The sequence below is a fragment of the Struthio camelus genome, chromosome Z, assembly GCF_040807025.1.
Source record: "Struthio camelus isolate bStrCam1 chromosome Z, bStrCam1.hap1, whole genome shotgun sequence".
Classification (NCBI taxonomy): domain Eukaryota; kingdom Metazoa; phylum Chordata; class Aves; order Struthioniformes; family Struthionidae; genus Struthio; species Struthio camelus.
Genome location: NC_090982.1, coordinates 64271930 through 64284605, shown reverse-complemented (window position 1 = coordinate 64284605; position 12676 = coordinate 64271930). Strand labels below are relative to the sequence as shown.

The following is a 12676-nucleotide window of genomic DNA, read 5'->3' as shown; positions in this document are numbered from 1 at the left end:
TTTGACATTGAGAAAAGGGGATGTGGTTTTTAATCAGTACTGGCATTTGGAACACAATTTATTCTGTAGAATACTAAGATTAACACAATGGATATATGGGTCACAGATGGGTTTCTTAAAGTGGTTTGCAGCAAATCATTGCACAAAATGCTGAGGATCAGAGAAACCCAATTCTTCTAAAATGTACAGTATTGCTGTGGGTTTGCGTTTTTTATTACCTAGCTCCTAGATGAGAAAATAGCAACATTCCTCTAAGATCGTTACAGAGGAGGAAAAAAAGAAACTTTACCTGTTTTACTATTTATATTCACTTCAGTGGAAGCAGGTAAAAACAAACTTCGGATTTTTTTTTCCAAATGCTTTCTTGACTGGTGGGGGAAGGTATAGTGTTAGTTTGCTTAAAATATGTTATTGCAAGAGTAACATACTTTCTGAAACAGTACATTTTTCTTGTTGAATGATATTATTTCCAGTAAAATATCTTGATTCTCCTAGCACTTTTAAAGACTGTTAGTGATAGAAAGCTGAATTTCATAACCATTCATTTTTTCTCATTCATGTACTAGTGTATAGTTCCAAGGTATATACAGGCAGGTTTTCAATGAGTTATAATCAACTTTTTTGTCCTTTCATCTGCAGCACTGCCGCCTAAGCCACCAAAACCTAATACTGTAACTAACAACGGTATGAATAACAACATGTCATTACAAGATGCTGAATGGTACTGGGGAGATATTTCAAGGTAAATCAGCTCAAGATGTGTATTTCTTATATTTGCTTTATATTCTTGCTATGTTATTTTTTATATATGTATTCCGTTTAAGTATGGAAAAATCGTAGTTCTAAGAGCCAATTTTAGGATATTTTCCAACACAAACATATCACAGCTGGTTTTGTTCCAAACATGACTAAAAAGTTACTGGCAGTCAATTAGAATGTAATATGTAAAATGATTTGGTGCTTGTTGTATTATTTTAAGACAACTGTGTGAAATGCTAGCATGAAAGGACAATACCAAGAAATAAGTATTTTCTTCTTTTCTTTCATCGCGAACCTCAGCTCCAGCCACAATAGTTAATAAGCCAGACTAACAAGTGCCATATATTAGCAACATTTTTAACTGTACTATATATAGGTACATTAGACCAGCACTTGCTTCTCCAATTGCTCAGGCTTGTATGAACAAGCAGAAGGACTTTTGCATGAATATTGTTTTGTTCCAGCAGTAAGAGGATATTGAAGATACCATTTTTTAATTCCATTTGTTCCCTAGTAATATTAAATAGGCTATTAATCAACAGCTTTTGTTCATATGGAGATCAAGAAGGCTCTTAAAAAAAAAGCAGTTATTTTAAAAGAGAAGAAATTAGAGCACAGTATGAGAAGAAATGAGTGAGAAGTAGCTGAAATGGTTACTTTTGCTTTCATTTTAGAGAAGAAGTAAATGAGAAGCTTCGAGACACTGCTGATGGTACCTTTTTGGTACGAGATGCTTCAACCAAAATGCATGGGGACTACACACTTACACTAAGGTAAGATAGTTACATTAGGTCTGTAATACTTGACAGTATACATGCAGTACTGAATCTCCAGTACCACGTTCTTTATGCAATAGTATTTGAAGTATGCCTAACTTTTCAACAAACTTAATTTGCAGGAAAGGAGGAAATAACAAATTAATCAAAATATTTCACCGAGATGGGAAATACGGCTTTTCTGACCCATTAACTTTCAACTCTGTGGTTGAGCTAATAAACCACTACCGGAATGAATCTCTAGCCCAGTACAATCCTAAACTGGATGTAAAATTACTCTATCCAGTATCTAAGTACCAGCAGGTAATTTGGTTTATTTTCTTTGTGTTCCACTTAAATACAGAGAAATTATTACAGCCTGAGGAGTCATTGATTATAAAGAAACTCACATCTGTTAGTATTAGAAAGAATAAAGTGGATATAAAGCTAGATTTAAAAAAAAAAAAACCACAAATTGCAAATAAATAATTACAACTTTAAATATTGCAGACACATCATTAAGAAATAAACTTATTATATTAATAAATTTCCCACTCATTGGCAATGAAATATATAATTTTCAGTACAAAGCTGCATGTTTGCAATGCAAAATTGTTTTTATTATTCATTTTGTTTTTGATTTGCATATTATATGCATATAGTATGTAATAGCTCCATATTGATAGGACAGATAACACATTTCCCATGTAAAATATCTGGGAATTTTTAAGCAGTTTTATCCAGAAAATCTTTGCAGTGTAATTGCTTCTCTATTGAATATATTTCCTTTTTCTCATCCTCCCAGGATCAAGTGGTGAAAGAGGACAGTATTGAAGCAGTGGGGAAGAAATTACATGAATATAATACCCAGTTCCAAGAAAAAAGCCGAGAATATGACAGACTCTATGAAGACTATACAAGAACATCTCAGGTGAGCTATGTTTGAAACCAGACAGAGAGTGGAGGTTATCTTCTGTGGATTTAGAAGAATATTACTGTAAATTCATACTGCCATCTTTGATAGCTGCCTTCTCCTCCTCCCTTCCTCTGCCGCTACAACCACCCAAAAGAGGAAAAGTGCTTGATGTGCTTGCTCAGTATAATGGAATTGCTTACTCATGTTTTAACCGTCACCACCTGCAACCTAACCCCATGCTTAAGTCTGACACCTGCGTCCAAAGCAAGCTCAGAACTCCCTTGATTTAGCAACACTTCTGCACACTGACCTCATCGAATCAAGCTCAGGTCTTCGAGACGTATCTGCAAGGGATCATTGTATTTTATTCTTAGTTTTTGAAGGGACTGATTTCGTCTACACAGAGTGGAGAGATGACGTGTAGATACAGTGCAGGACTGAAAAGCTGCCTTTATGCTTCTTTCATCTTAACCAATAATTAACCGGGTCTTGAAGTGCCAGCCAGTGGAATTAGTGCTGTTTTACAGCCCCACGATCAAGATGGCTTCCTACAATGTACAGGAAATATGCCTGAAAATGCTGAAGCAAGGTGCAGGCAACCTGAAAGTTGCCTTAAAGACTTAGGTTACATCTAGCTATGTAGGGGCAGGAGGACAGACTAGATGAATTCTTGAGGTCTGTCCAGCCCTATATCTTATAATTCTATTTTAGAAATGCAGCTATACTTTTAAGGACATTAGTTAGTACAAAGGGCAAAGTGCAGTGCCATAAGCCTCCAGTCATCACAAATAAAACTTATGTATATAAAACAAGTTTTGAAACTAGGCCTTTGTCTAGCAGTTTGCCTTTCTTGGAAAGCCTCATCAGTTAGCAGTTTGTACAGGCCTCTTTTCTGTGTTTTGTGAGGCTCTGCAGACAGAATGCATTCTTGGTAAAGAGATTTAAGCCATTCTGTTACAATATACTGAAGTCTTTCTGTGATAGAGGCCAATAAATCATCCTCTCTGTTTGATAGGAACTGTAATAACAGTTATTTTATTTGCAGGAAATTCAAATGAAAAGAACAGCTATTGAAGCATTTAATGAAACGATAAAAATATTTGAAGAGCAGTGCCAGACACAAGAAAGATACAGTAAGGAATACATTGAAAAATTTAAACGTGAAGGAAATGAGAAGGAAATACAAAGGTCAGTATTTGTATTTGCACTTCAGATTGTGTGTTTTTGAGGAAAGAAAGAATGCCAAGTATAGATCTACCTAAAACTAAAGCACGTTGGCAAGTTTACAGTTATTCAGGTGTAAGCTAAGCAAGCCTTAACTAGGGTAGATGTGAGCTTGCAAAACGTGTACCTACATCTAGAGAAATAATCCGTTCTCTTAAATATCTATATGAGAAAACAGCAGATAAATTTGTGAATAAGACCTCATGAGAGTATAACCTACCAAATTATTTCATTCAGAATTATGCACAACTATGAAAAATTGAAGTCTCGAATAAGTGAAATTGTGGACAGCCGACGAAGATTAGAAGAGGATTTAAAGAAGCAGGCAGCTGAATATAGAGAAATAGACAAGCGTATGAACAGCATTAAGCCAGACCTCATACAGCTGAGGAAGACAAGAGACCAGTATTTGATGTAAGTACCATTATGAATTAATAAAAATATTTTTTTAAGTTTGTTTTTATTGACATCTAACTTCTGTGAATAACAATTATTTTTATTTGTAATTACTGTGCAGGTGGCTGACTCAAAAAGGTGTTCGGCAAAAGAAGCTAAATGAATGGCTGGGCAATGAAAATACGGAAGAGTGAGTATTAAAAGATTTAAATATTCCTGGTATTTTGATTCATCTTACACAATAATGAGATAAAGCATATTTAATTCCAGGACCACATAGAGGAAATCTCAAGCCAAGTTAACAGTGAACATTGTTAACACATGGCAGCCTACGTAACGCAAGTATTAGAAAGGACTTTATCTCACCCCCTACTCTGCTATCGTTCAGAGAGGTACATAATCAGGTGACTATAGCAAAGCCCTGGAGCCTAACCAGAGTCTTTATTCTTACCAGTAAAGTAAAGATCATAAGCTGTTAGTATCTTGGAGGGGTGTTACATGGATGAATAAATGTTCGGAAGGCCTCAGGCACAGGCAGGCTCTTTCCAAAGTTCAAGTGTTGGTATCATGGAGCGGTATAGTGGTACCAGATTATTATATCACAGTGGTATCAGAGATGATAAAATTTTTATGTTGAGGAGCGGTCCTTCTCTGGTTTGTGATCTGATTAATTTTCTGGGAAGTAGCAGGATAGTATTCTGTCATTTGAGCAGTTCAGTTTCATTTATGTTTTTGACTTGGGCTTGGCCACTGAATATTTATCACCTAATTCCTGGACAAAAAGCAAAAGGCATCCAGTTGGTGAGAATGTAGGCCAAATGTAACCAAATGCAAACCATAAAATAATATCAAAAGTGACTTGAATTCACAATTTAAAATACTAAACAGAGAAGAAATGAAATAATATAAAAAACACAATGATCTGAGTGAAAATCCATATCAACATTGTCACCTGTACAGCTTCCTCTGCATGCTTTTTACACTGCCTGGCTCAGTGACATTTAGCAAAAAAACCAGATTGACAATGACTGTTTTGTGAGTTTGCATTCTAGCCTTGTCCATGTTAGTGGTCTATTTTAATTTGGTTTGCTTGCTGAGTCTCCTACTGTTATCCTGGAAATTGTGCGTCTCTGCTGTGGCTGCATTGGTAGAAGCAAGGGATAAAAATGGCACAGACGTTTTGAAGCCATGTTATTCAGCCAGTGCTAGCACAGATCAAAGATGATACAATGGAGAATATGTAGGCACCTGTTTCCACTTGGTATTCCTATCACCGAACAACTGAACAGAAAGAGTAATGCCAGGCCATTGTTTTAACATTGCATCAAACTAGTAAGTGAATCTGTTTAAAGAAAATCATTCTTTTCTTTAACTCTGTGACTGTCCTTGCCAGTGAATCTGATATGTATTCAGGTTTCTGCTAACAAATTAAACTTTTGGAACGTGACTGTTTTCTAACGTTATAAAGCAGATAAAATCAGTATAGGGAGCAGTAGAAGAAAATAGGAATCCTTTTCTTTAGGTGCTGGTTGAAGACAGTCACTACTGAACACATTTGATTATCTTGCAGGACAAAGGGGTATGATGGGATAAAGGAGCTAGATGGAGTGTCACATGAAACAAAAGAACACTCTCCTCTTTCTGAAAAATTGAATTCCGTGTGAGATTGCTGATTTGTGTAGACTATTTTGAGAATCTTCAGAAAGACAGAGCTGTGTATGAGTGGGAAGTCATGTTTTCTTAGAGGAACAAAGACTGATTAAATACCTATCAAAAAGAGAAATGAATATATTTGCCAAACACACATCGGTTACAAGCTGAGCTGGAGAGGAAGAGTGCACCAGTATAGGCTACTGGACAAGTAGAGAGTTCTGGAGCTGCAGAATGTCACTGCTGTCCACACAATCAATCTGGAGACGTCTTTTTTCATGACAATCTGTAGCTTGTCCATATAGCTCTGAATATTCTTTATAGTCAGTGGCTGCTTTGGAAGAGAAAACTCTTCATTATATGCTCTTCTCATAATTTGGTTATAAGGAGAGATACCACTCTATTATTTCACCCTTTCCACACAGCCATCTCCTCTATGAGTAGCTAATCTGTCTACCTGTACGACTGCTCATAGCATTCCCAAGCAGCAGCTGTAGTCGATATACTGCATTATTTTTCACTGCTGACCAAGTATTCTGATCTTTGGAAATGAAGCTGACTCAGAAGGTATTGATTTCACTGGGCTTGCTATTTACCAAAACAGCGAGCAACAGTAGAAGTACTAAAGTTCTCACAGTAGATTCTGAAAGATAACACAGCATCCTTTTATTTCCTTCTTCAGATTTACATGAGTATTTTTAAAAGAAACAAGGACCAGAACTTATATTTTATTTTTACTCAGCAGTTGAAGTGTTGCAGTATTACATGGTTTACATCCATGGTTTTACCAGGGAAGCATCCTACTAGCCATTCACTTACTTCTTTTTCAAGTAGTGTGAAGGGGGAAGTAGTTTGCTCTTGGTTTTTGCTCTGTAATATGTTTCATAAATGTATTTTGTCATATTTCAACAGCCAATACTCTATGGTAGAAGATGATGAGGACTTACCCCATCATGATGAGAGAACATGGAATGTGGGAAATATCAATAGAAGCCAAGCTGAAAATCTGCTGCGAGGAAAGCGAGATGGAACGTTCCTTGTTCGAGAGAGCAGCAAACAAGGCTGCTATGCTTGCTCTGTTGTGTACGTACCCTAATTTGTGAATGGTGCAATCATCGTTTGAGGCCTACCTTGAGCAAGGGGCAGATGTGTACTTGCATATGCATGGATCCCATTGGATCTTTGGGCTTAGAAACAGACTACCAAGCCCTGAGGCCACCTACTTTTGTTGCTACTCTTCCCTTTCCTACATAGATGAAACCTGTGGCACTCCCACAGATAAGCCTCATGGAGAGGAAGGGAAATTAGAGCATGGAATATCTCCTTTATGTGCAGCTGCAGCGTCCTGCCTGTCTACTGCCTTCCAAAGCTAACACAACATCTGGGAATTTTGGTTAAACCTAAGCTTTTACCACTATCCCAGTACAGAAGACAGGAATTCTATGTAGTGACTAGCATTGGAAGATTTTTTGCTAATACCTTATCTTCTAGCTAAACTTTGCTGTCAAACTAAAAATTGCTTTTCGTTTTCCTTTTTAGGGTGGATGGAGAGGTAAAGCACTGTGTGATAAACAAAACACCTACTGGGTATGGATTTGCAGAGCCATATAACTTGTACAACTCACTCAAAGAACTGGTGCTACATTATCAACATACATCACTTGTGCAGCACAATGACTCTCTCAATGTCACACTAGCCTACCCAGTATATGCACAGCAGAGGCGATGAAGATCTTAATACTCTGGGTTGTTTGGTTTTTTTTCTAAAGAAAAGATTTGACAACACTGAGGCCTCTGGAGAGAGAAGGCTCCTTTCAGCCTTACTCAAGAATTTGAGCTGCAGTATCAAAGCTATCTGTCTTCAGATGGGACTAGAGCTTTTCTTCACAACTGCAGTGGGAGAGATCACAGTATTAAGCTGTGAACGTATGTTTCTAATCTGAAGTGCTTTTTTTTAATTAAGAAAAGAAAAACACAAGAGAGAGAAATCCTAACCTGATCTCCCTGCAGGGACATAGAGGCCTTTAACCATGGTGCTTGTTTACGACCACTTCTGAAGCTTTACCAGCTAGAACGTTGGATTCTGCGGACCTCAGGTGTAAGAGGTCTTTGTGATCTGATTATCGGAATGTCTTGGTCGCGACCTGGTTTGGATTTGGTGTTGCTGCACTCAGTGGATCCAGACACAACGCATTGTGGATTTTTTGGATTCTGGTGAAAGATATGTAGCAGAACGGCACTTTCATTTATAAGGGACACTTTAAAAGGACTTCAGTTACAGTATGTTGTTCAGAGGAATCGTAATAGCGAAGTGCCAGGAAGTGTTTTGTTTAGACATTTAAAAACCCTGTTTTAAGAATATATTTAAGACTGAAGAAAACAGGACTTTCAATGGCATACAGTATATAATAATGTAAATAGTATTGGATGACTAACTATCATTGATGGAAACTATCAATACCAAACTGCTTCTCTTTTCCCTTTTCTGTTTGCTGAAAGCTGAATCCTTAGACCGTGCTATGCAATACTAAATTTTCTTTAGGCTTTAGTCCTGTCTCAAGCATATCTACAGGTTAAGCTTGTTTTTCTTTCTTCTTTCCTTGCTTTCTTTTTCTTTCTTTCTTTCTTTTGCCTGAGAATATTTTTCCTGATGATAATTTTTTGTTATTCATTTTGTTGTTTGTTTTTTTAAAAAGAAATGTACAGGAAGCCAGCAAGAGTTGGCTTCAGAATTAAAACTATGAAATATTTTACAATTTTCTTTGTATAGAATATTGAGCTACTAGCTCCAAGTTTAAAAAGTTCATAATTTTTTTTTGACTAAATATTTTGTTGGGCAGTGCCTGATAAGCTTCAAAGCTGCTTTATTCAATAAAAATATATGAACATTACAAAATATCATTGAGTCCAACAATATTGTTTCAGAGATATCCTTAGAATACGGTACCGTGCTATGTTTGCTTCATGAAGCATTTTGAACTTCTGTCTTGATTGTCTTTGTATTTGGAAGAGGAAAAGTTGTATATCCTTTTCTGATAGTGACTGCAGAAAAAACAAAGGAAAATTTGGCTATGAGGAGAGAGAGTTTGAATTTCAGAGTGAATCTGCTCTTCATAGTAAATAAATCACATCTTGACCTACTGTGGCAGAATTTTTGTTAGCATGTCAAGATATTTTCATTTCATATGAAGGAAGTTTCTCTAAACTGTTGCCTAGGATTTTTTTTTTTTTTTGTATTAGTGTTGTGAAAAAAGCGCTTTCCTTTGCTCAGAACAATTAGATACAACATAGAGCTAATTACAATTGGAAAACCTTTGTTTTAAAAATATCATCAGGCTGTCAAAGTTAACATTCTGGATTTATTTTCTTAAGCTTATGGACTGAGGCAATATCAAAGTGAACACTTTTACCATTCAGGCACCAAAGACTTACAGAATTGTGGTTCTGTTAAAGGAAACAAATATATGAATCCCACTAACACAAACTTATTAGGAATTCTGGGGCTATTCACTGTGGGTGGCTTGAAATGGTTATTAATTTCCTTAACCATACTGAGTAAATTCACACATTACAAACTAATAAAGTAATGATATTCAGAGAAATCTTGGAAAAGTTTTGACTAAATGAAGATAAGAGTTTATTCTTCCCTTGAGATGCAAAGGGAAAACCCATTACTATTAAAGGCAGTTGCATACACAATCAAAGGAGTAAGACCCACGGAGTTCTCTCATAATAGCTCCGTTTTAGAAATATATGTTTTAAGACAAAGTATGCAGTACTTATTAAGCTATTGGAAATAATAGGAAATTTGCCAGTCACCAATAGTTTTTATGTTATCTCTTAATTTTTACGTTATCCCTTCATTTCTGATGCTGTAAGGCTTTTGTTTTTATTTGGATTTTGTGCTATTTTTGGTGGATTGTTCTTGCTTTCCTGTAGATGTATTTTCTTACTGAAACTTATATCAGGAAACAAGATTCAATCAACATTAAAGTATCAAGATAAGTCATCACTTTAAAAATTATTGTGAATTTTTTTGGATAGAATTTTGGTCTTCATCCCTTCCCTTTCTCATTCTCCCCCAGTCAGGTGTCTCAGGATAGGAGCATGTGAATTTGGTTTTCTAGTAACTTTCTTCTACTATTACAGGCACCAACAGTTATTCTAGTGTGACGGTCATACTGCTGGGCTTAAAGTTACAAATTAGTTCAATATACAACAATTTAACACCTGTAGCAATCCAAAGTATTCCTCTGATGTATATTAATTTTTGAAATTTTAAGCATAAAATTGTACTTTTTTCTCTATAGGAAAATTGTACGCAATTGGAATTGATGTTTCACTTAATATTTCTCAAGAAATTTTATGGTAGTTTTGGATCTAAGTTTGGATCTAAATTTTTAGCATGCCCAGCCTATTATGGGATACCGTTTGTTCTTCTGTCATGCCATACTGCTTCACTTCATCTGTGGTTGTAGCGAAGAAAAACTAGTGTTTTTGCAAATTTGGCACTTGCTTTTCTTCCATAAGAAACAGTGAGTCAAGCACTGCGTTGCAAGGATTAGTGTTTAGAGAGTCTCAAGTCCTGCCTGTGCAGGGTCCGTGCAATGCACAAGGATCACTTAAACCCTCAGAGTGGGCATGCGAGGGACTTGTGTGGTACCCAGGCATTGGGTGGCCTCTGCATTTCCCTTCTTCCACAACGCACAGCACCGCATCCTGCCAAAGGCCCTGTCCACTGCGGAGCTGTTTTTCCTTAATATACCATATTGCTCACTTCAGTTTTGATTTGATCTAAAACAGACTATTTATCAGGGAAAAAAAAAAAACAGGTGAATATCACTGAAGAAACGTGGTGCTTTTCTGTATTTCTATTGATATATAGTGTTTCCATCTAATGTGGTTCAGGAGTGGGATTTGGTTTAGTTTGGTTTTTTGGTCTGGGGATTTTTTTATTTTATTCTAAATCCCTGAGTTATGCTGTCCTGCAGCAGCACTTTCACAAGGCTTTTGAAAGGTATGACACACAGCACAGAGAACCTAGCACTCCCAAGCAATATGAGGAAAAATCATGCGAGTTTTTGATTTCTTTTTAATTTGAAATTTGAACGTGAAGGTTTGGGGGTGTGCGTGTTTGTGTGCGTAAGCACACACACATGCCATGTGTATGTATTAATAGATCCTAATATAGGCCCATTTGCACCAAACATAATCTTTTTGCTGACTTCAGTAAGTGACATCATTAGCTTTGGTTGCACACATGCACATACACACTAGATCTTGGTGTGTGCAGCATGTTTCCAAAAGCAACTAAAAGGCTAAGTTTCTGTGCTTTTTTTTTTCTTTTTAAAGCTTGACTGTATGGTTCACTTATCTAAGAAATCTTGTCAAACAATCTGTAAAACCAAATCTTCAAATTTTCTATTTGGTGTCAACTGTTCTGTAGTAAAGAAATGGCTTTGTCTTGTAATTGGCAATGAAATAATAATGCTTGGGAAAACCTTCAGATGCTTCTAATGGGGAAAACTTCTGCCGATTTTCACACAGTGCTTTTGCTATGCATGTTATTAAGTTGGGAAAGTGAAACCTGATATTATTTTTTTCAGGGTCACTTTAGAAATGGGCAGCTCAAAGCACAATGCCTCCCATGGGACAAGGTTCCAAAATGCAACATTTTATGTAGAATAATCATGTATTTACTGCAGTAGAAGACTAAACTGGACTGTGTGAGTTGGTAACGTTACGTTGCACTTGTCCTAATGAGACTGCATTAGCTGCCCAAGATGCTGCTATTTTTTTTTTTATTCTTGTTTTAAAAATAAAGCTGTTCTGTTAAATGTGTTTAAAACATTGAGATTACTTTGTTTCAAAATGGTCTTTGAGGAGGTGGAGGGTAAGGTGGGTTGTAAATTGCCTTTACAAGGCAACAATGAAAACTTGCCTCCTTGAAATTTTGTTCAAGCTATAGAGTTGATGGAGCTGTGTCTTGTTTTTAAGTTGCTTTAAAAATTGTACTAAGTCTTCAAGCAGAATAAAGGTTGTTTTGAAACTGCATTTCAGTTGTTGGGGCTTCAGTAAGGACTGATATGTTTATTCAACAGACTCCTTTGCTGACTCTTCCTGCTTAAAAAAGAGTGTCTTGCTTTAAAAATGAGACCCAAATGCCCGTTTAGAGGGAACTAGAAAGCAAACAATTTCAGCTGAGTCACAGCCCTCCTGTATATTGAACTGAATGGAGTAGCTGAGTAGCTCCAAAATAAGCTCATGCCGAATAGGGCCAAAATGACAGTTCTCATACTCCTGCAAAAGCAGTACAATATTAATGATCTATAAATCTACCCTTTTACATTGCAGATAAAATGCTGGCTCTCCTGAAATCAGTGCGAGTTCTGTCACTGATTTCCATGAAGCCAGCCTGTGCATCTTTGTATCCAAACATCATTTACCAGCTCCATGAATGTACCTGGTTGTGAAAAACAATGTGAGAATGAAGAAGAGGGAGGAAGTGAGGGGGAACGGGGCAAGACAGAGTCTAAGCACTGTTTTCTTCCACTCATCGTTAGAAAGCAGTATCTTAGTTTCTTCATGCCCATTTGTATTTTGCCTCAGGAGAGGTTCTCCAGGGATGTCAGGCAGGCAGTCTAGAAACGGAAAGAGATCTCTATTCCTGTTCTATCCAAGTTTCCATTCCAAAATCTGCCTGTATTTTGCTCACTCCAATGACGTAATACCCATGACTGGTATCTGGGCACCACAGAATTGTAGTAGTTATTAATAATTACTAATAACTAATAATTAATAATGACAGCATTGTCACTAGGCCTTAGAGGTTCTTAATAAGAAATACTGATTAAAGGCTACTGTTACAGTTTTGTTCTATTTAATATAGAGTCATGTTAGATCTCAGATGAACGTATTTGTTACAATTTTTCTCAGTTAGTAAACTGATTGTTTTAAGTAGGCATTATTATTTTAA

The 12676-nt window shown here is 36.5% G+C and overlaps 1 protein-coding gene across 1 annotated transcript in view; it reads left to right on the top strand.

Moving 5' to 3' along the window:
* LOC138064403 (phosphatidylinositol 3-kinase regulatory subunit alpha) overlaps nucleotides 1-11754 on the top strand; it is a 63934-nt gene extending 52180 nt beyond the window's left edge. Inside the window, exons 8-16 of the mRNA XM_068926710.1 lie at nucleotides 640-742; nucleotides 1434-1532; nucleotides 1658-1838; nucleotides 2320-2445; nucleotides 3476-3618; nucleotides 3892-4068; nucleotides 4172-4240; nucleotides 6613-6783; nucleotides 7240-11754. Coding sequence (XP_068782811.1) covers nucleotides 640-742; nucleotides 1434-1532; nucleotides 1658-1838; nucleotides 2320-2445; nucleotides 3476-3618; nucleotides 3892-4068; nucleotides 4172-4240; nucleotides 6613-6783; nucleotides 7240-7429 — 1259 coding nt within the window. The 3' untranslated portion in view covers nucleotides 7430-11754. The remainder of the gene's footprint in view (nucleotides 1-639; nucleotides 743-1433; nucleotides 1533-1657; nucleotides 1839-2319; nucleotides 2446-3475; nucleotides 3619-3891; nucleotides 4069-4171; nucleotides 4241-6612; nucleotides 6784-7239) is intronic.
* Nucleotides 11755-12676: the final 922 nt, after the last annotated feature.